This window comes from Tinamus guttatus, unplaced genomic scaffold (assembly GCF_059628265.1).
Source record: "Tinamus guttatus ecotype Peru unplaced genomic scaffold, ASM5962826v1 Tinamus_guttatus_pri_ptg000244l, whole genome shotgun sequence".
Taxonomy (NCBI): Eukaryota; Metazoa; Chordata; class Aves; order Tinamiformes; family Tinamidae; genus Tinamus; species Tinamus guttatus.
In genome coordinates, this window is record NW_028288778.1 from 1,517,590 (window position 1) to 1,538,154 (window position 20,565).

General features: G+C 59.0%; 3 protein-coding genes across 3 annotated transcripts in view; 2 read left to right on the top strand and 1 right to left on the bottom strand.

Moving 5' to 3' along the window:
* GALNS (galactosamine (N-acetyl)-6-sulfatase) overlaps nt 1-4,264 on the top strand; it is a 40,526-nt gene extending 36,262 nt beyond the window's left edge. The window contains exons 13-14 of the mRNA XM_088526238.1: nt 1,128-1,245; nt 4,141-4,264. Of these exons, the coding sequence (XP_088382364.1) occupies nt 1,128-1,245; nt 4,141-4,227 (205 nt within the window). The 3' untranslated portion in view covers nt 4,228-4,264. The remainder of the gene's footprint in view (nt 1-1,127; nt 1,246-4,140) is intronic.
* Nucleotides 4,265-11,081: 6,817 nt separating this feature from the next.
* On the top strand, nt 11,082-13,755 carry APRT (adenine phosphoribosyltransferase). Its single transcript, XM_088526279.1, has 5 exons — nt 11,082-11,193; nt 12,244-12,347; nt 12,802-12,935; nt 13,430-13,508; nt 13,578-13,755. The coding sequence occupies exons 1-5, from the start codon at nt 11,114-11,116 to the stop codon at nt 13,718-13,720; spliced, it is 540 nt and encodes a 179-aa protein (XP_088382405.1). The 5' UTR covers nt 11,082-11,113; the 3' UTR covers nt 13,721-13,755.
* Nucleotides 13,756-15,360: 1,605 nt separating this feature from the next.
* Nucleotides 15,361-19,604, bottom strand: CDT1 (chromatin licensing and DNA replication factor 1). Its single transcript, XM_088526268.1, has 11 exons — nt 19,480-19,604; nt 19,317-19,407; nt 18,986-19,153; nt 18,535-18,806; nt 18,064-18,258; nt 17,838-17,983; nt 17,381-17,484; nt 16,812-17,000; nt 16,287-16,421; nt 16,003-16,204; nt 15,361-15,629 (listed from the first exon to the last, which is right to left on the bottom strand). The coding sequence occupies exons 1-11, from the start codon at nt 19,602-19,604 to the stop codon at nt 15,466-15,468; spliced, it is 1,791 nt and encodes a 596-aa protein (XP_088382394.1). The 3' UTR covers nt 15,361-15,465.
* Between the last annotated feature and the right edge of the window lie 961 nt (nt 19,605-20,565).

The window sequence follows — 20,565 nt, forward strand, 5'->3', positions numbered from 1 at the left end:
TTCAAAGAAGGAAATTAGCCGGAGTGTGGGGCTGGTGGCCAGCTTGGACTGTAAGCAAAGGGAGCCTGAGGTCAGCACCAAGCTGCATTGTTTCTCTTTTATCTTCAGAAGCAATTTGCCGCTCTCTTGTTTTTAAGTGACTCTTGATGTGATGAACAAAATGAGATCATTGAGTAATAAGCCTCCCTTTTTGAAATACTTGAAGTATTAGTGAAGTACACCATGAACCACTTAAACAAGTACCTACTGGAGTAATACTTTGGATTAAAATCTGGTTATTTAGCAAACTTTGTATGCGGGCTGGAGCATGACAGATGGGTCCCAGCTTGGAACAATAAAGCTCTAATGGAAGAATGTAAATGGGGCAGAACCATGGGGTGAGGTTGCGAAATGGAGGAGGTATTCTTGTCTTGGACAAGTCCTTTCTATTCTTTTTCTTCCTGTTTGCATAATATTAGTTCATCTTGGTGATGGTGAAGCTTTATTAGCCAACGCTTGTAAATAAGATGATTTGGAACCCTGAGCTGGAGAGAACTCTTGGAAAAAAAAAAAACAAGTATTGTCATTACCTTCCTTTCCCTGCAATAAATGCCTCTGCATGATGCGCGCGTTGCTGAAAGGCTGGAAACCAAGGGAGCTCGCTGACCTCTCCTGTGGCACGTTGGGAGGATCTCGGCGAGCTTGTTTATTTGCTTAATGCCTGTGGCAAGGTGTTTGTCCTGCATTCTAGGAAGCCTCCTAAACAGTCCTTTAAAGCACAGCCGAACTCCAGGACGAGCCCAGAACGTTTGGATCCCGGTACATTTAGATCCTCCTCGGGAAGCACCACAAGGCAACAGGGAAGGGGAGGCATTTGGGACCAGCGGGACAAGCAGCTTTGGAAGCTGAAGCCCCACGGAGGGGGTCTGCCGGGGGTGCAGGGTGGCTGCCCCCCGAGCAGAGCAGCCAGCCCAGCTGCTCTCATCCCATAGGATCCAGTGGGCACCCAGCGATGCCCGCATATTTACAGACACTTCTTTGCTATTTCCTGGGAAAAGCCCTCTGAAATAGCTCAGCCATGCAGTGTCTCAAGCCAGATATATTCTGGGGGTCCCTATAGTAACTCTTCAATTTTTTTCACGCTCTAGCTTTGCCAGCGCTGAGTATCAAGGAGCTATGGAGCGAATATCTAACGTTGTCCAGCAGCACAAAGCGACCATGGTGCCAGGACAGCCCCAGCTTAACGTATGCGACAAGGCCGTCATGGTAAGGAGTTAAAACATAAATAAATATGAGAACCCTTGACTTAAAATGTATTTTGCAAAAGCTTAAGAATCTCACCTAATGTTGGAAGGGGCTGGAGAAGAAATGCACGATAGCCCTTTTGAAGGGCTATCTGGCTGCTGCACTGGAGAGCCAGCGTTTGTTATCTGTGGAATGCAGTAGCACAGGAGGGCTAGTACAAAGTGAGTCGAATGAGGTCTGGGAAGTCTACAGACACACTGTGATAAACCCTGCGACTTCCTTCCTTGGAGATACAGCGCTATCTACGGCTCTAGGTCCTTCTCCTCCTTTCTAATCCTCCTCTGCAAATCTCAAAAAGCCCCCTGCGTTTTGAGTGGTGGGATTGGGACAGTGGCTCTTGTTTTTTCAGTGATGTGTGTGAATATCCTTGGTCCTACACTTGGTCTCCCCAAATCCACCCAAGCCTGTCTTTTCCAAAATTGTTATGACTTGGATCAGGCCATACATGTTTCCAGTTCTGCATTGTTTTTTAGTGTGGCTTTCCTCTGAAACAGTCCTGGGTTTGTATAGAACCTGGGGAAGAAACAGCATGGTTTGAGGGGGTAAGATGCTAGATGACAAGAGCTTCTGTTTCTAGACTTCTGGAATCTAAAGGCATGTGCCTGTAAAGGCTGGCACAAAATAACAACAGCCAAATCTTTCTGAGGCTGAAATACTCTTCTGAAGCAGAAGACAAATACCTGCTGCTTAGGATCTATTTCCAGCCAGGCAGGGAAGTGCAAAATGTGGAATAGCTTCTCCTCACTGAGGAGGCAAAGACCTTTCTTAGCTTTGTCACATCTTTTTTATTTTTGGATGTTAAGTAGGAAAAAGATTTGAAGGGCCATTGTTTCTATGTTGTTTTCCTACATTATTCAACTTTTCCCTTAAGAAACTCCGTTCTGTGCTCCTTTGGGACCTTATGGGTTCAGACTCTCTCCCCAGCGCCTGGTTGCTGCCAGAGCCTGCAAAGACATTCCTTGTCTCCTGCTGCTAGCTCCAAAATTGGTTCCTAAGGCGTAGCCATGTCCTGTTACTTGCAGCTCGTAGCTGGTGCAGTGCGTTTAGGTGCTGTGAAAGCATCTGCTCTCCGTGTTCTCCAGCACCCTGTGTCTTAAGGTTGTGTATTGGATGAAGCCTAGAGGTCTCATGCTTCATAGCCCGCTCTTTGGGCGAGAGGCAGATGTTTCCCTGAGGATGTCCTGCTGCTTATCTCAATTAGGAAGTTCTGGCTTTTCTCACACCACTCTCTGGGCTCTGCCTATGGTCATGTCCTGCGCTTGGCCAAGTTCAACCGTGTTTGCTAATCTATAATCAGAGGCAGCGAATGACTGTGCTTGGACCGGGTCTCACCAGGTAATTCAGAAACAGAAAGCTCTTTCCAGTGGGCTGGGTAGGATTCGTGTCCCTGGAGAGGTGTTCGAGTCCCAGAAGAAAAGCTTTTTTACATTATGGCTTTTATACTCCAAGTGAACTTCTAACTGGCTAATTATACACAAAACTAAATGCAACAGAGGCAGCAAATTATTGTATGTCGTTTGAAACCGGACACGAGGATAACCCAGTCTTGCCTGGGTGATAGTATTGCTGGGGTTGCTTGTGCCCTAAATCTCTTTGGAGAATGCTGAGGGATAAACGTCACTTGGCAATACTACACTGAACAGTTTTCTAAATTCTCTTGCCCATGTATTTGATCCGGATGTTTAATATTCTTTTGGGAAGAGAAGTGAAGAATCGTCCTCGCTTATCCGCGAGCAAAGCAGATGCATCATTTTGTAGCTGCCACTGCCGTTTGGGGAGTGATGGAAGAGCAGCAACTTGCAGCCCTCTGAGCAGGGGATGCGTTTGCTGAGGAGTGTCCTACCAGCAACGTAGATGAAGCCCCTACGGAGCAGCCCGTTTTGCTGCGTTTTCCTCTTGTGGAAGCAGAGGAGAAGTTGTCCCGTGCGGTGGAGCAGCGCTGGCCTGCGTGTGTTTGACCTGCTGTGCACAGCGAGCTCGGAGCTTAGAGCTCATAGCCAGGAAAGCCGCCTCGCCCCGGGAGGCTGAAGCAGATACCATCTAGTTTTTTTGCAAAAGAATGAACATTTTCTTTGTTTCTTTGGATCTCTGTTGCCTCTGCAGAATGGTCAAGCATATGAAACATCCAGCAGTGGTTGTGCGTTTTGAAAATGAGCAACAGATTTAGAAAACAGCGTTAATTGTTTCTACACCATCCGAAGCCCTTCGTGCAGCGAGGTGCCCTCTGCCAAAGTCCCCCTCTGCCTTCTCCCTTGCCTGCAGAGATAACTGGAGTGCCACTGCCATCTGTTGTCAGCTCTATGGAATATAGACCCGCTGCGGCATTCCGGTTAGGGCTCAGCCTTTCTGCCCCAAAGGAGCTCAATGCCAGGCAAATGCAAATGTCAAGAAGAGGGGGGAAAAAAAATGAAATAAAAGGCAGTAGGTCAGAGCTGAATTGACCTTTAATAGGTGACAGCACGAATCTGCAGTAGATGGGTAGACGTGGAGACAGGGAGGGCTAGAGAGTGAACGTGCTGAGAATTACAACTGCCCTCTGGATCCCAGCGAACAGGGAGGTTTCACCAAAACTTCATGGATGGGAGGGAGGAAGGGCAGCACAGACCCAGCGGACACAGCCCCTATCCCGGGAGAAGACAGAATCCGCTCTGGCAGAAGGATCCATAGTCTTTCCTGAAGCCTTCGGGATAGCATTTGGAGTTGGGAAGAGCTGCAAGCAGTTTCATTTTTCAAACAGGACGTTAAGAGCCTCGTTGTGAGAATCAGAGCGGGGCGGTTCGGGTGCAGGGCTTAGCAGGTATGTCGTGTGAATGCTCTGCTTCATTTTTCTGACTCTCTCTTGCTTGTTTTGAACAGAATTGGTCTCCCCCTGGCTGTGAGAAGCTAGGAAAGTGCCTGAAACCGCCCGAGTCTGAACCCAAGAAATGCATCTGGCCTCACTGATCTCAAGAGCTGCTCAAAAAAGCCACAACCAGCCGGATATATGGTTTACAATGCATGTTTTCTCATGTTGGCACTCCTGTTTACACAGGAAGGGTGGGATGTATGATATCATCACTTGCTCTTCCAAAAGGACCAGTGTTTATATTGGTAGTGCTCAGGGTTTTAGCTTGTCCTCCTCTGTTTTAGCCGTTGCCGTAAATGGTAAATGTTCAGTGAAGACGATTTCGACTGGAAAGGCTCCGTAGACAACCCCAAGTGTGCCATTACCTCAGAAATGCTGTGTGTGCACCTTTCCTCCCGCTCCTTCCACCCATCCTGCCCTCTGGAATCATCACTCCTTCCACTGCCCGCGCTGACGGCCGGGGAGATTCAGGGAGCCCGAGCTCTGCCCAAACCGGCCGTGTTTTCTTTGCATGCAACTTGTTGTTTTAACATTTGCTTTCCACTGCGAGACCTTTGGGCACCAGCTTGCTTTTTTTAATTCATTTTCTTCCTAAATTTGTGAGCACTGGGCATAGCCGGATGGCCCCTATGCGTGGCAGAGGGCAAACAAGCGCTGCCTCCGGAATTCCCAAATGAAGGATGGGCTCGAGGGAGGAGAACAGCCGCAGGCATTCGCTAGGTGTGTTACAAGGGACGGCGAGGACGGTGTCTGTGTAAGTGCTGCCTCGCTGCTGGTATGTGGGATGTTCTCGGGAAGCTGGGGGGCAGTTGCTCATTTAAAGGTTTTTTCTGCATTCCTGGAAATCTGGGCCCAAATATGGTGGAAGTCACGTTCCAAGCCTCGTGATGGGGGCCCGGCCAAGCGGAGGCTCAGAAATGCCCGTTTACATCAGACGTTGCCTCTTGACCCTGTTTCCAGCGCGCTCTCGCAGGAATTCTCCTTGTGCAAACTTTGCAGCCGGGCGCAGCGCTTCTCTAAACATACCTCCTCGTAAATGCAGATCCTTCGCGCACTTGATCCTTTCCTTCGCTCCTTTCACCCCCTTCTGCGTGTTTTTCATGCCCGTTCCCGCTGCTAATTACCGTTTCTTGCGCAGAACCTAATGCAGTTAGTGCAGGGCCCCCGGGGCATAGCTCAAAGCCTGGTCAGGCTGTGTGGGCACTGCCAGCTGCGTGTCCACCCCTGCGCTGCTGCCAGCAGTGCCCGTGCCCTCTTCCATGCCAGAAAACCGCAGGGCTCCCTTCCCAAGCCGAGCGTGGGACTCCAGATGGCTGGAAAGCTCCGCTTCCGAGGCAGCTGCTGCGAGGAGTTCTGTTCATCCCTCCCTTTACACCCAGATGCTCCCGTCGCGCTGCTCGCTACCTGCAGCCCTCGCCGCGGTAATTCCTAGCGTGCACCCGGATAATCCCGTCAGGCTGTAGTAAGTACAGCTCTGGCGTTGGCTCTTACTGTGCCGTCCGTCAGGAATCACAGCCAAGGGCAGCAGCATCCAGCAGATCCATCCTGGGCTCGGGATGGATCCTGGGCTCATCTGTAAACGGGACTTGTTCATTGTCCTGGCAGCTCTTAGCTGCCTTGGGGTGTCCCCTCTTGTTCCTCTGCTCTCTTGAGGCATTTCCAGGTCATCCGGGGCATTTCTCCTTGTCCTGGCACAGTGTGTGTAGCCCAAGAGATTCAGATCAGCCTAATCTTGAACGAGTATATGAGAAGGATGGCGGAAGATTTCCAGCAGTGATGAGTGGTGCCAGAAATTGGAAAAAAAAACCCTCTAATTTTTCATTTTCTGGTCTCTTGCCCCACTGCTTCAGTCACATAGAGGTGCTCAGACCCAGTAGCAGATAAAGATGCCACCAGATGAGGGAGTCTGTCCCTGCAACTCCCTGAAAGCTGCATCTGCCGTGTGTCCCGTGTCCCTCTTCCAGGCGTGCCGGGCCCTTCCTTTCCCTTCCACAGCTGATGCATTTGGAGATCCTGCCTTTCTCTGCTCCTTGGACCAGACCTGCACTCTCTGTGCGCTCAGCGTTTGGGTACCAAACCCGCAAAGGCCTCATTTTGTTTCCAAAAAGTAGTTTCTCGAAGCACAGATGTTGGGCTTAAACTTCACGTGCAGCTCTTAAAAGGGGCCCCTGAGCGAAATCACTTGGTGTTTACTTACCTGCTTCCTGCTCATCTGGTATAAAAGACTGAGGTTTAGTATGAGGAAGCTACTGCTTTAATTAATAGAGCTGGCTAGCTAAGAAGAATTTTAATTAAATTTTCAGAGTTAATTAACACATTTTAAATCAGTGCCTTTTCCAAAGATGTACAGATTTTGAAGTTGTGGGATGAGGGACTAATGCACAAAAATAAAGTAATTTTTCCAGCATGCAGTACGTGATCTGTTTGCGCACACCTGAATCACGCCTAGTTTGAGGATAGTCTTGCAGTGATGCCTTCCAGATCCCGGGACTGGCTTGGCTTTAAAACAGCTTATTTTGTTTGCCATGAATTAGATTTTAACGTGGACGTGCAGGATGCGAGAGCCAGAGCGGAGCCGATGTCTGCAGCGACGGTGCTAACTGCGTGACGTCCCTTCTTTGTATTTAAATATGCCTCCTAAACACTCAAAGCTTAATATCTTCCAGGCTAAGGGTCCAAGGAATTTCCCGCTTGCCTCTAATTTCCCATTAGCCTCTCGAGTCCCCGCTCTGCCCCGGAGCCGTGTAATCGTTGGGCGCTCCGTGCCGGGAAGCCGCTGAAATTGATGTCGCTAATAATCGTGGCGAAGTCCTCCGGGCTGCGAAAACGGAGCCTCCCTCTAAAAACCCGCGGCAACAAATGGATTATTTCGGTGGCAAATTAGTCTCCGCGGATCAACAATTTGGGGATGTGAACACTGGAGTTGGAGAGCAGGAGATCAATTCCAAGCACTTAGAGGAAGGTTAATGCCCCGCGCGCGGCGGCGGCAGATAACGCGCCGCTGCCTTTTAAGTGCGAGCCATGGGATACAATATTAAAAGTGAAAATGGGAAGGAGCTGAGGCGAATGCGAGCGGGTGATGCCACGTTACCTGCTAATAAAATGCTACTGGAGCTAACGCTGCCGAGGAGGAGGCTGGCGGAGCCGGGAGCATTCCTGGCTGCGGGAAGCTGCTCGGCGCTGGCCATTCCCGCTCCGCACCGCATCATTCCCAGCCGGCGTGGACGGCTTCCAAAATCCTCGCGGTCTCGCCCAAGGCCAGGCGGCCGAGACGAAGGGAAGTTTGGGAATGCTGCTACTTCCACGGAGGACAACGTCTTCCCACTCGCAGCGCCCGAAGGGGGTAATTTGAAAGGTAAGATATTGCTTAAATGGGGGATTTGGGGAGAAAAGGCCGTGTTTGGAAGCGAGTTGTGCTCGGTAAAATTGCAAGCAGCCTCCCTGGCAGGGCTGGGAGCAAAACCTCTCCCTTGGGGATCTTGCCGTTGTTCTGGGCCCCAGGGATCTGTACTGCCCCTTGCACATCTGCTCTCCTTCTAAGCAAATCCAAATAGCTGTTCTGCAGCAAGGAGGCTTGTTCTCTATCTCTTTTAAAAGTTACAACAGTTGGAAACCTACTTCTGCTTTTCATTTCTGAGTATATTTGATGTGAGTTTTCTGTATGGTCTCAGCAAGTGATACGGAGCTGCCTCCTGCATTAAGCAGTGCACTTTTCCCAACAGTTACAAGGCAAGAAGCGAAATCTCATGTCAGGGTCTTTATTTGAAGAGGCAGAAATGGTTACTTTAGGAAAAGACAGTATTTGCTAGTTTTCTTTATATCCTCTTCCATAGTTGATTCAAAGTTGCTCAAAGCCTACTTCGAAATATGCACGTGCACATAAAGAACCCTAAATAGAGATAGGTCACCAGCCAAAAGAGATGGAAAAAAGTGGGAATTGCGTCTCACCCGGCAGGCGCTGCTGCAGGGAAAGGGCCCAGGAGCCGCCGGGTCCCAAATCCCTTAGTCCTGGATGCGGCCCAAACCCGCGGCCGGAGCAGGGCAGCGTTTTGGGTCCACTCGGGCCCTGCTGCATGAGCCCCTTGCCACTCTCCAAGGGGACAGAGGTCCCAAATAATTTGTTATTTGGGACTGAAACATCAGTCGCAAGCCCAGCTTGCTGGCCCCGGAGCTGCATTCTTATGCTGTCGAAATAAGATATTGCAAACTTGTTTTTATTAAATGGGTTTAAGGAGCGTATCTAAGGCTGCGAGCAGGGCGGGGAGCACAGGCTGGTTCTGCTTTCCCCTCGTGGGTGATGTTGAAATGGGGGCATTTTGTTCCACTTGACACGGAGGTTTGCAGGCCCTTAGCGGAACAGAAACTTCCACGCTCAGCTCCTCATTGCCACGTTAGATCGGAGCTGGCCGCGCGGCTCGTACGCCCACCCGGGCCGCGCTGCCAGGTTAACACACAGCATCGCTCATGCCCGGATCTCGAGGCACCTACGGCGCTTGTTCCGCGACGAGCACGATTTGGCAGCGCCGCTGGAAATCGCTCCTAGGAAAGTTCGCTGCGGATGGAAAGCGCGGCAGGAGCCAGCGCTCTTGTTTGAGCGGTTGCAGGAAAACTCATTTGCTTGGGAAGGTAGAAACCAGGCCCCGGAGGTGCAATTTGTAGCCTGTGAAGCGGAGGGTTACTGAGGGCAAGGTTATTCCAGGGCTCTTGGGCATGTCCTGGCCGGTGGAGCTGCAAAGGAGGAACCTCCGTGGCCGCTCGGAGGCAGCGAGGCTGCCGTGGAGCCCCGGCCGGGGAGGCTGCGTGCCTGATTTGCAGCCCATTTCTCGCAGCAGCTGCTCGGGAGGATTTTCCAGTGCCAAAGAGATAATCTGAATTCAGGGAAAATCTGTGTCCGCGCTGCTGCGAACGCCGGCCACGCGGGCCGCCTCCTACACGAGCTTTCCGAGAGCGCCCCTTGCACCGACATCTCCAAGGATGCACCTTGGGACATCTATCCATCCATCCATCCACCCATCCTGCAGGCGCCTGGCCAAGGAGACCCCCGGCCAGCTCCACATGGAGAAGGGAAGGAGCGCAGCAAAGCGGCTGGATACCCGTGGAGGGCTCAGGAGGCACCCGGGTGCGTTTGGAGCACGTCCACGTCACAGCTGCTGGTGCAAGAGGGGCCGCTCGTCACCCGGCGCCGCGTCCCCGGCCCCTCGCTAGCAAACTGCTACTTGCAGGAGGGAGATGGGCGCTAAGAGCCGCGCGAGCGCCCTGACCTCCTCGCTGGGGACCTGCCCCGGAGCGCTGGGCTGGGCCCAGCCGCTTGCTTGGGCTGCCGTTATCATCCCTGAGGAGTCTAATCTGAGACAGCAGCTCTAACGACCCAAAGCGCAACCCAGGGCTGATGAGGGAAGAGCGGAGCAGGAGCCCTCACGAGCGGCTGTGCGAGGAGGTGCTCTGGGTGACGGAGCCCAGAGCCCTTAACCGTCCCCCCAAGCATGGGGGGACCTTGCTGAGCTGGATGGGGCCAGGCCTGTAGCTCTGCAGGGAGCTACAGGACCAGGGCACTGCGCTCGCAGGTACCGGGGCTCCGGGCACGGCGGAACCAGGGCACAGCGCACCAGGATGCTCTGTGGACCAGCGGGATCAGGACTTTGCGCACAGAGGTACCCAAGTACCCAGGGGCCGTGCACCGGTGGTACCTGGGCTCCGTGCGCAGGGGGTAACTGGGCTCTGTGCGCTCAGGGTCCCAGGGCACCGAGTATGAGGGAACCAAGGCACAGTGCACCAGGGCACCCAGGCTCCCTGCACACAGGGTACCAAGGCACTGTGGATATTGAACTCCGTGCACCGGGAGCATGGAGCACTCGGAGTACCGAGGATCCATGCAGGAGGGGCACCGTGCAGCAGCGCTCTGCACCAGGGGCACCACGCACTGGGACCACTGAGCACTCATAGCACCGAGGCTCCGTGCACTGTGGGCACCGAGCACCCAGGCTCCATGCAACGAGGGCTCCCTGCACCGAGGGCATCCTGCAACGGGGCACTGAGCACCTGCTGCACTGAGGTTCCAGGCACCAGGACACCGGAGTCCCAAAATGCCATGCACTGCAAGCACCGTGCAGCGGGGCCTCTATGCACCGGGAGCACTGGGGCTCCGTGCACCGGGAGCGCCAAGCACCGGGGCAACATGCACCGGGAGCACCGAGAGTTCGTGTACCAGGGCCTCTGTGCAGCAGGAGCACCAGGCACCAAGGCTCCGTGCACCGGGATCACCGGGGCTCCGTGCATCAAGATCACCAGGACTCTGTGCACCGGGGCTCCATGCACTGGGGCTCCGTGCACCGGGATCACCGGGGCTCTGTGCACCAGCACCCAGGCTCCATGCACCGGGATCACCGGGACTCTGTACACCGGGGCTCCGTGCACGGGGATCACCGAGGCTCCATGCACCGGAGTTCTGTGCACCGGGAGCACCCAGGCTCCGTGCACCGGGATCACTGGGGCCCTGTGCACCGGGGCTCCGCGCACCAAGATCACCAGGGCTCCGCGCACCGGGATCACCGGGGCTCCGCGCACCGGGATCACCGGGGCTCTGTGCACCGGGATCACCCAGGCTCCATGCACCGGGATCACCGGGGCTCTGTGCACCGGGATCACGCAGGCCCCGTGCACCGGGGCTCCGCGCACCGGGATCACCGCGGCTCCGCGCACCGGGAGCACCCAGGCTCCGTGCACCGGGATCACCGAGGCTCCGTGCACTGGGATCACTGGGGCCCCGTGCACTGGGCCTCCGTGCACCGAGATCACCAGGGCTCCGTGCACCGGGAGCACCCAGGCTCTGTGCACCGGGAGCACCCGGGCTCCGTGCACCGGGATCACCGGGGCTCTGTGCACCGAGGCTCCGCGCACCGGGATCACCGGATCCCCGCGCCGCCCCCGCGGTGGCCGCGCCCGCCCCGTGGCGGGGCCGCGGCGGCTGCGCAGAGCGGGGCCGCCATGAGCGACGAGCGGCTGCGGCGGGTGCGCGAGCGCGTGCGGCCCTTCCCCGACTTCCCCGTGCCCGGCGTGCTCTTCCGGTGGGCTGCGGGCCACGGGGCGGGGGCGCGCGTGGGCGGGGGGGGCATTGGGGCCGGGGGTGCATTGGGGCCGGGGGCTGCATTGGGGCTGGGGGTGCACGTGGATAGGGGGCACATTGGGGCTGGGGGGGTGCATTGAAGCTGGGAGTGCACGTGGGCGAGGGGTAAATTGGGGCCGGGGGTGTATGTAGGGGCTGCATTGGGACTGGGGGTGAACCTGAGTAAGAGATGCACGTGGCCTGAGGGCGCACCCTGGGCAGGAGGTGCATTGGGGCTGGGGGTGCATTTGGGCAGGGGGTGCTTTGGGGCAGGGGGTTCACGTGGCCTGGGAGGCGCACGTGGGTAGGAGGTGCATTAGAGCTGGGGGTGCTTTGGGGCTAGGGGTGCATTAGGGCTAGGGGTGCATTTGGGTAGGGGGTGCACATGGCCTGAGAGCACACCTGGGCAGGGGGTGCATTTGGGCATTGGGGCCTTGGGGTGAGGGGTGCATTGGTGCTGAGGGAGCACATGGGCTGGGGATGCGTTTGGGCAGGGGGTGCGCTGGAGGTGGGGGTGCACTGGGGCTGGGTGGAGGGTGCATTAGCGCTGGAGGTTAATTGGGGCTGGGGATGCATTTGGGCAGGGGATGCACTGGGGCCTTGGGGTGCACTGGGGCTGGCTGGAGGGTGCATTGGCAGTAGATGTTAATTGGGGCTGGGGATGCATTTGGGCAGGGGGTGCGCTGGAGGTGGGGGTGCACTGGGGCTGGGGGCTGCTTGGTGTTGGGGGGTGCCTTTGAGCAGGAGGGGGGGGTCCAGCCCCCTCGGGGGGCGCACGGGGGTGGGGGTGTGGGGAGGAGGTGTGTTTTGCTTGATGGGGGGTAGGTTTGGGCGGGTGCACGTGGCTGGGGCTGCAAGGGGGCTGCAAGGGGGCTGCAGGGGTTGCACTGGGGCCAGGGGGTGCAGCGGGACTGAGGGCAGAGCCGGGGCCCGGGCAGGGACTGACTGTGGGTTTGGGAGCTCCCTGGGGTGGGAGCCAGGGCGACAGCTGATCCCCGTCCCCCCGTTCCAGCGACATCAGCCCCTTGCTGAAGGACCCGGCAGCTTTCGGGGCTCTGCTCGACCTCCTGGAGGCTCATCTGAGGGCCTCCTTCCCCCGCATCGACTTCATCGCGGGTGAGTGCGGAGCAGCATCCCGAGCCCCGGGCCGGAGGGCTCCTCAGTGGGACCCACTCGGTGCAGAGGGGCTCTGTGAGCTCCAGCGCAGCAGCCCCTGTCCCTGCGGGTTTTCCTTCTCGGAAGGCTTTTTCCAACCCCACGAAGGTGCTTCACACGACAACGTTTTGCAGCACAGGGAGGATAAATCACTTGGGCTTGATGATAACGCAAAGTGCGGTGAGCCCAGACCGAGCCCGGTGCACCCGTGGGGGCAGAGTCCGACAATCCTGCGCCCAACCTGAACTTGGCTCTGCCAAGAGCTAGTGGGAAGGGAGGCAGAATGTCCAGGGAGGTCCGAGCCCTGTGCTGGGGGCTTGTAGCAATTGCAAGAGCCAATTGCTTCAGCCCCCTGGATGCCGGTGGGTAGAACGGGAATGCCGTGAGTGTCCTGCAGTGGCTCCGCGACCCGCAGGTCTCGACTCGCGCGGCTTCCTCATCGGGCCGCCGCTGGCACAGAGGCTGGGCATCGGCTTCGTGCTCATACGCAAGAAGGGGAAGCTTCCCGGGCCAACAGAGTCCATCTCCTACGCCCTGGAATACGGCAAGGTAATGCCTGCAGCAGGGGGAGGCAGGAGGGTGCAGGGGGGTGGCACAGCCGGGTTCTGCAGGGAGCCAGGCACATGCACTGCATGGTTCCCTTTTCTTAATTATTGTATAGTCTTGGGGGCTGCAAATGGCGCTGAATGGGAGGCTGTTTTCCATATTGATGGGTGCTGAAACCCAGGTGAGGAGCCCAGGTCTGCTCCACATTAGGGAGGTGAGAGGAAGGAGGGATATGGGGGCTGCTGCTCTGCCAGCGAGTGCTGCCCTCGCTGCACGGCTGCAAAACGCAGCGGGGCTCCCCCGCTCCCCGATGCAGCAGTGGTCCCGAGCAGCCACCTCCTATCCCGCTCCTGCGGTCACTCCCAGCAAAGCTGGGGTCAGACCCGCTGCGTCGACGTCGTTCCTGATGGGTGCACGGATCCTGCCCACTGGTCGTGGGTTTTGGGGTGTTTTTAGGGGCCGAGCACTAAGTTGCTGCTCTTTCCCCCCCAACACAGGCCGAGCTGGAGATCCAGAGGGACGCGGTGGAGCCGGGGCAGAAGGTGGTGGTGGTGGATGACCTGCTCGCCACGGGAGGTGAGGACGGGGCCGGGGGGTCCCCGGGCTCGTTGCGGGCCGCGCTGACCCCCCTGCGCCGTCCCGCAGGCACCATGCGCGCAGCCTGCGAGCTGCTGGCGCGGCTCCGCGCCGACGTCCTCGAGTGCCTCGTGGTCATCGAGCTGCGGCCGCTGCGCGGGGCCGAGCGGCTCCGGCCGCTGCCGCTCTACTCGCTGCTGCAGTACGACTGAGGCACACGGGGGACAGCAGGGACACCGCGGGGGACGGCGGGGACGCTGCAGCCCGGCTGGTACTGAGCACGCGCTGCAAACACCTCCGTCCACGTTGTTTTCCAAGGCCCAGAACTAGTTGTGTTTAGTTTTTTTTTTACTTTCAAGCTCATCCTTCTGGGAAGGAAGAGTGGTTTTCAGGAAGCATGAGGCAGCTTTAGTGATTTGTTATTACTTTTTTTAAGTGAGCAGAGGGAGATCGGTCTTGGGGGAGGCAGGAGGGGTTTGTAGCATTGCAGGGCCCGGCAGTGCCTCTGGCCAAGCTGTGCATGGTCAGGCCCGGGGGAACGCTTAGGTTTCCAGGGAATTGCAGCCACCTCTCGCCTTGCACATCCCATCCTGCTCCGCTCGTGGCTGCAGGAGCCGGACCCACAGGCTGGGCCTGGCTCTGTCCTGGCAGCAGCTTCGTCCCCATGTGCCAAAGCTCCTCTGCACCTTGGCAGGCTGGGGCTGGTGTCCCCTCTGAACGGGGCTAGAATGCACTGATAAAATAAACGCTGGCTTGATGCTTTTTTAAACAGTCTCGCCTTTCTGCATGTCTTGCAGCACGGGCGCGCTGAGGGCAGAGCCTCGGGCCACGTTGCAACCCAGGGCACTGGCAGGGACCCAGGAGCTGCCACCCCCAACCTGAGCAGCTCGTGCAGATGGGTCCCTGCAGGGCCACCTCTTCACGGAGGTGATGGAAGGTGCATGCAGGAACGCAGGGCAGGAACAGTCTGGTCTGCGCAAACCCTGGGCCTCGGCTGGCTCCACGCAGGAGCAGCGGGACTGGGAGAGTGTGGGATGGGGACAGGGCATAGGATGGGACATGGGTAGGGGACAAGGCAGCTCCCACACAGAGCTCAGCAGTCCTACAGGGACCCAGGACCTGGTACCGCTGCAGGAGGCAGCACCCTTGGCCCTGGGAGCTGGCCCTGGCTTTGTCCCTTGTTCCCAACCCAAGCTGCACCCCTATAGCTGCCTCTTGGGGTGTCCCTGCTCTGGAAGCCACCCCGGCTGCAGGGAGCTCCTGGGGGAAGGGGCTCTGGCTCTTCCTTGGCCCTGGCCCCAGCTCCCTTTACAAAAGCTGCTTTCAGCTCTGCAGCCCCCTGCTCACTTTTTCCAGCCTGTCTTGCTCCAGCCCTTGGACAAATCCCAGCCCTTGTCTTGGAGAGCCGCAGTGCTCCGGTGGAGCAAGGAGGAAGAGCACAGAGTTAACATAACTCAACTCTATTTAAAACATTTAATACAAAGATGTTTTGACAAGCCCCGCAATCGTTTCCAGCAAGAGCCGGAGCCGTTTCCCTCCCTTAAAAACAGAACGAGGCCCAGAGCTCGAGAACGTCACCACTTTGTGACTTCACTCCTTCCTCCGTGTCACCCTCTTACCATGCCCAGTCCGGCCTCCATCCCACAGGATTCGGTCAATGGAAGAAAACTCCAGTGCCAAACTTGCCAAAGAGCAGGGTCACTCGAGAGGAGGCTGCCTGCTCCCCTCGCTATGGGAGAGGGCACTCCAGGAGCCAGAGTGGCTCTTGAGGGTGGCGAGTTACGTCCCGGTGGACAGTGGAGGTGAGGCCTGTCCATTGCAATCCCAGATGTCCCTAAGGATGAGCCTCCCACTCCCTGGACCCTCGGCCGCTCCCACCAGCCTAGGAAATCCCCCCAGTCCCAGGACATTGTCCTGGGTTTGCTACATCTACGGCTCAGATCATGTGCAAGACGGCTCAGGGGGCTTCTGCCTCCTTGATGGCCTGGGCGAGTCTCTCCGCGATGACATGGAGGTCCTTGTCCTTGTCCAGTTTGATGTAGGTGTCCGTGCGGATGGGGTGCAGGCTCACCCAGTCGGGCAGCAGCTCTGTGAAGAGGCGCAGGTGCTTCTCCATGTCACCTAAGGGAGCCAGCACGTGAGAGGATCACCCAGCTGCCCAACACCGTCCCTCCTATGCGGGGATCTAACTGCCTCTATTGGGGTTACAGCCATTTCTAGTCCCACCAACCCGCTGGTTTCTGGTCTTATCCACTGCTCTGGAACCACCAGGGCTGGATCGCCTTCGGATCAGGTGAGCGTCATCCCAACCTCAACTCCTGGACTAAGCAGCTTCCCTTGCATCAGGGAAGGGACAGAGGAACTTGGTGGCTCCACACTCGGTGCACCCCAGGGTCCTGCAGGGAAGGGATTCATGTGGAGGGAGGGAGGAAGGGGAGATGCAAGAGGCCCCCAAACATCCCATGCTGGGGAGAAAGCGGCCGCAGTTCCGTACCGGGGGACATCTGCGTGGGGCAGCTGTCACTCATGCGGGCACAGGCCACCTCCAGGCTCAGCGCCTGCTTCTTCTCGGCCACGAAGACGTTGCGCAGGACGCGGGCCATGGCCGGCAGCCGCGCCAGCATGGCCAGCCGCTCCTCGCGCTGCGGCGCCCGCGTCAGCAGCGCCCGCATCCTCTGCGCCTCCTTGGCGCGGACCTGGGCAGCGGGACGGCACGGGTCAGGCTCCGCGGGGCACGGCCAGCGCCGCCGCGGTCCCCGCCACGACCCCGTCACTCACCCGCTCGAGCAGGGCCGGGGACACCCCTTTGAGCGCGCTGGAGGTGCTGGCCGGGGACGGCGCGTTGGGAGCCTCCGGCTCCCCTGCACTCGTTTCAGCTGCTTTCAGGGCCATGTTGGCAAGAGCTTTTTCCATCTGCTCGTGGGGAAGCGCAAGGTGGCATTGGGTTAGTGCAGGGAGCTGCTCCACTGCACAAGAGAATTCCCCCCGGAATGCACCCACTCCCAACCCTGTTCCACATTCCTGGTCCAAAGCTCCCGTTTCATGTGGCTCTCAGCCACCCCACCTGCCATGGGGGCACCTTTGGGTGCTTCACCTTCTCTCCCAGCCCCACAGTAAGTACCAGAGACCTCCCCAGCCCCAAGCAACAGCCTTCATCCTCAAGCCCTCTTCGTCCCAGGAGGGCCTCAAGGAGACCTCAGGAGCCTTAAGGGCTCTGAGCTGGGCTTATCCAGCAGCACCTTCCTGGAAAGACAGCAGCTTTGAGGTCTGCTGCTCACTGGGAACGTCACCTTTGTCACTCACCTTGGGGGTCATCACGCCCCGGGCCGTGCTCAGCACCTCCTGGGCCGTGGCGATCCTGTCACCCTGGGGTGGCCGCGGCAGCTCGGCCGGAGCGATGTCCGGCACCTCGTCCACGTTGAAGCGGGGGTGCCAGCGCGTCAGCTCGTCATCCGGCACCGCCAAGGGGGGGCTGAGGGAGGCCAGGAATGCCTGGAGAAAGACGTGGGGGAAAAAAGGAGGAAAGATGTGTCACACAGCAGGGACCGGGGGTCTGGCCACCCACCCGATGTGGCCCCACGCTCCTCGTGCCGCTCACTGTTACGTGGCCGCGAGCTCAGGGGAGCCGGGGCTGCGAGCGATGCATTTCCTGACGCTCCCCACCCACGCCGGCCTGCCAAGAATATCCACGGGCTGCGCCACAGCCTGGACACCCGCCCAGGCCGGCCCAGCGCTTCCCTGGAGAGCAACGGGAGGAGACCCGGAGCCTGCAAGGGCAAAACCCACCCGTGACCCTGGGACCGTCCAGGGAAGGCTTGACCCGTGGGGCAATGCCAAGGATGCCGAGAGCAGCGTGCCGAGGTGCCCCTCACCTTGTGGTGCCGCTTGACGATGTCCACGAGGCCGCGGTTGAACTCCTTCCTGCGCTCCAGCAGGCGCGAGGCTGACAAGTGCGGGCGGCCGTCGACCTTCTCCCCTGCAACGGGAGCCCCGAGCGTCACCCGCAGCCCTGGTACAGCCCTCCCGGCCAGGCGCAGAGTGGAAAGCGGAGCCAGGCAGCAGCTGCCTGGGCGCGAGCCAAGGCTCGAGAGCCTCTCGAGGGACAGGAGACCTGTTGCCGCCTGGTGCCCTGCCAGCACCGCTGCTCAACCTCGCGCTCTCCCCACAAGTGTTTTCCACTTCTGGCACGCTCAGGACTCACAAATCAGATTATTTAATAGACCAGAGCAGAGCGAGGCAGCGTGGAGAGCAATGCTGGGGCCTTGAAGGTCCTTGCGGGACCCAGGCGCCCGGGCCCACCTCTGCTCTCCCAGGACCCCAGGCTCATACCTTCCCCCAGCACTGGCTCAAGGGTGAGCTGATAGTCCGACTTCTTCACGGTGCTGCTGAACGTGGGGATGTTCTTCTCCTGGCGCAGCCGGTATGATTCCGGGTACACCGCCTTGATCTGGCCCACGTGCCGCTCCTCGAACTGCCTGCGAGAGCCCGGCAAGGTCAGACACCGTGGGGACAGCGACAGGGACCCTCCTGCCACCCCTGCCCACGCTGCACCTACTTGCGCATCACGTCCTGCACCCCCTGCTTGACCTTGGCAAAGGTGACGGTTTCGGAGCGGTTGAAGAGCATCCCCACGATGGCATCCATGCTGCGGAACATCTCCGCCAGCACCTTGAACTTGTAGGGCAGCGTGAGCCCCGGCGGCACGTCCTGGGCTAGGGTGTGGAAGCGCTGGTACGCGGGGACCTTCTCGCTGCCGGGAGAGGGACAAGAGGTGTCAGCTCCTGGCACGCTCCTTGCAGGGCCTGCGACCTCCCGGACAGGCTGGCTCAGCATCCCACTGCCTCAGGGCCACCTTCCTGCCCGGCAGCCCGTGCCACGCTCGCCCCAGTTAGGTCACCTTCCACCCCCATCCCTGTGGTCTTCTCCAAGTAGCTTCTGCCACCATTTGGGTCATCCTGTGCTTCGGACAAGGGCTTTGCACATGCGCAGCCGCTGTTGAGCCCTGCGCCCCGAAGCAGCTGCTCACCTGGCCGCCCCTGCCGCGCTGCTGCTCTCCTCCGAGGGCTGCGCCTCCGCTTTGGCTCTTTCCGCTCTCCTCTGGCGGATCCTCAGCTCCAGGTCCCGCGCTCGCTTGAGGCGGCTCTGCAGCTCCGCGCTGGCCTCAGCGGAGGCTGCTGACACCTTGGCGAGCTCAGCGAGCGCCTTCATCCTCTGCAAGCGGCGCTTCAGCTCCGCGATGCTGTCCTGGGGCAGAGGAGGACAGTGACATGGAGGCACCCGGGCCTGGCACACCAGTAACTTTACCAAGCGCCTCTCCACACCGCAGAACCAGAATCTGTGGGATCATTAATGACCCTTCTTGGTGGGACACTCTCTGTCCAGGAAGGAGGGTAAGCAGAGGTGACCTGACAGAGCAGTGAGGGTCACCTCGCCCAGCACAGGGTGGCACTAAGACATGCAATCACCCCCATCCGTACCTGCTTCGACTCTCTGCTCTGGCCCGGCGTGGCTTGACCGGGCTGCATCGCACCGGGCTGCACCGGCCCGAGGGTCGCACTGGATGTCGTCTTTGCTGCTGTGCCTGGCGAGGAGGGTGTCACTTCTGATGAGGAGGGGGTCAGAGTGGTGGCCACGTGGCTGGAAGCCTGCGGGAGGGTGGGAATGGTGAGCGGTGGAGCTCGCTGGGTGTAGGGAACCCAAATGAGGGCAGGGAGCAGCTCGCAACCCCCCAGCCCCGCACCAGGGGCTGTGCCTGGTTTAGCTTCCCCTGCTCCAAGCCCCGCGCCCGGCTCAGCCGCAGCCCCTCACCGCATCCCGCGGCAGCTCCAGCCTCTTCCGCGCCGACTTCCCGCTGCGCTCCGCGCCCGGCTCCTCATCCAGCTCCTGCCGCCGCCGCTTCCTGCCCGCCAGCGCCGGGATGCTCCCGCCGCCGCCGCCGGGCCGCGCGGGGGTGCGCGGGGAGCCGGGCGGCCCCGGGGGCTCCGCGCTCAGCGCCCGCTTCCCCAGCGGCCCCGGGGACAGCGCGGCCTTGAGCCGGCGCTCGGCACCGGCCGCCTTGGTGCGCCCAAAGAAGTCGGTGAGGCGAAGCTGGGCCATGGCGCGCGGCGGTGCCGGGACAAACCCGCTCCCTGTCCCCGTTCCCGGGTCCCGGTTCCCGCCCACGTGCGCGCTGCCGCGCGGCAATGGAGCCACTTTGGCGCGAACCCGCCGCGCGCGCCGTCACGTGACGCGGAGCGGCGCGCCCGGGAGCGGATTGGCGCCACCGGGCTCTTAAAGGCGCCGCTTCCCGGCCGGAGGCGGTCGGTGGGGAAGGGGTGGGGAGGAAGGGAGCAATGGGGCGGTGCGTGGCCGGCCGGGCGCTGCCCGTCCCGCTGCGGCCGCCCCGGCTCCCTGCGGCTACTGCACCGGGATCGGAGCCTTCGAGGTGCATCAGACCGCGCCGTGATGCATCGCACCCCGTTGCGGTGCCTTTAGCTCCTCCGGGGTTCATTAGACCCCTCTGTGGTGTGTTGGACTCCACCACGGTGCATCGGACCCTGCTGTGATGTGTCAGCCCCCACCAGGGTGCATCGGACACCTCCATAGAATCATTATGGTTGGAAAAGACCTTTAAGATCATAAGATTCAACCATAAACTTATCAACTCTATGCCCGCTTAACCGTGTCCCTAATGCAACCAGTCACCTCAGGGTGCATCAGACCCCACCATGGTGTATCAGACCCCGTTGTGCTACATCAGATGCCACCGTCCCTGCCATGCTGTATCAGACCCTGCCGCAGTACACGGGACAGATGCTGCGGCTTACGGTGCTCTGCACTGGCCTAGTTGATGCACGAACGCATCCCACTCCTTGGGATACAAGATGTTGCTCCGTGGTGCCGCATCTAGGATGCTGCAGAGCGTCATTCCCGCTCCGTTCCGCATCAACTGGTGCTCCTCATTCATAGGATCCCACTTAGCGGTGGCTTAGCCGCATGCTGGGACACCCCTGTGCCCACCTCCCTCCCCAGCGGATGATGCTGGGTGTCGGGATGGGAATTTCAGGCCGATTCCCGC

Excerpts from the sequence above, each read along its gene's own strand:
- APRT (XM_088526279.1), top strand. The coding sequence starts at position 11,114 with ATGAGCGACGAGCGGCTGCGGCGGGTGCGCGAGCGCGTGCGGCCCTTC. Across the intron at positions 12,348-12,801 it reads CCGCATCGACTTCATCGCGG|GTCTCGACTCGCGCGGCTTC; the intron begins GTGAGTGCGGAG and ends CGCGACCCGCAG. Across the intron at positions 13,509-13,577 it reads TGACCTGCTCGCCACGGGAG|GCACCATGCGCGCAGCCTGC; the intron begins GTGAGGACGGGG and ends GCCGTCCCGCAG.
- CDT1 (XM_088526268.1), bottom strand. The coding sequence starts at position 19,604 with ATGGCCCAGCTTCGCCTCACCGACTTCTTTGGGCGCACCAAGGCGGCC. Across the intron at positions 17,984-18,063 it reads GTGCAGGACGTGATGCGCAA|GCAGTTCGAGGAGCGGCACG; the intron begins GTAGGTGCAGCG and ends GGGCTCTCGCAG. Across the intron at positions 17,001-17,380 it reads TCGTCAAGCGGCACCACAAG|GCATTCCTGGCCTCCCTCAG; the intron begins GTGAGGGGCACC and ends GTCTTTCTCCAG.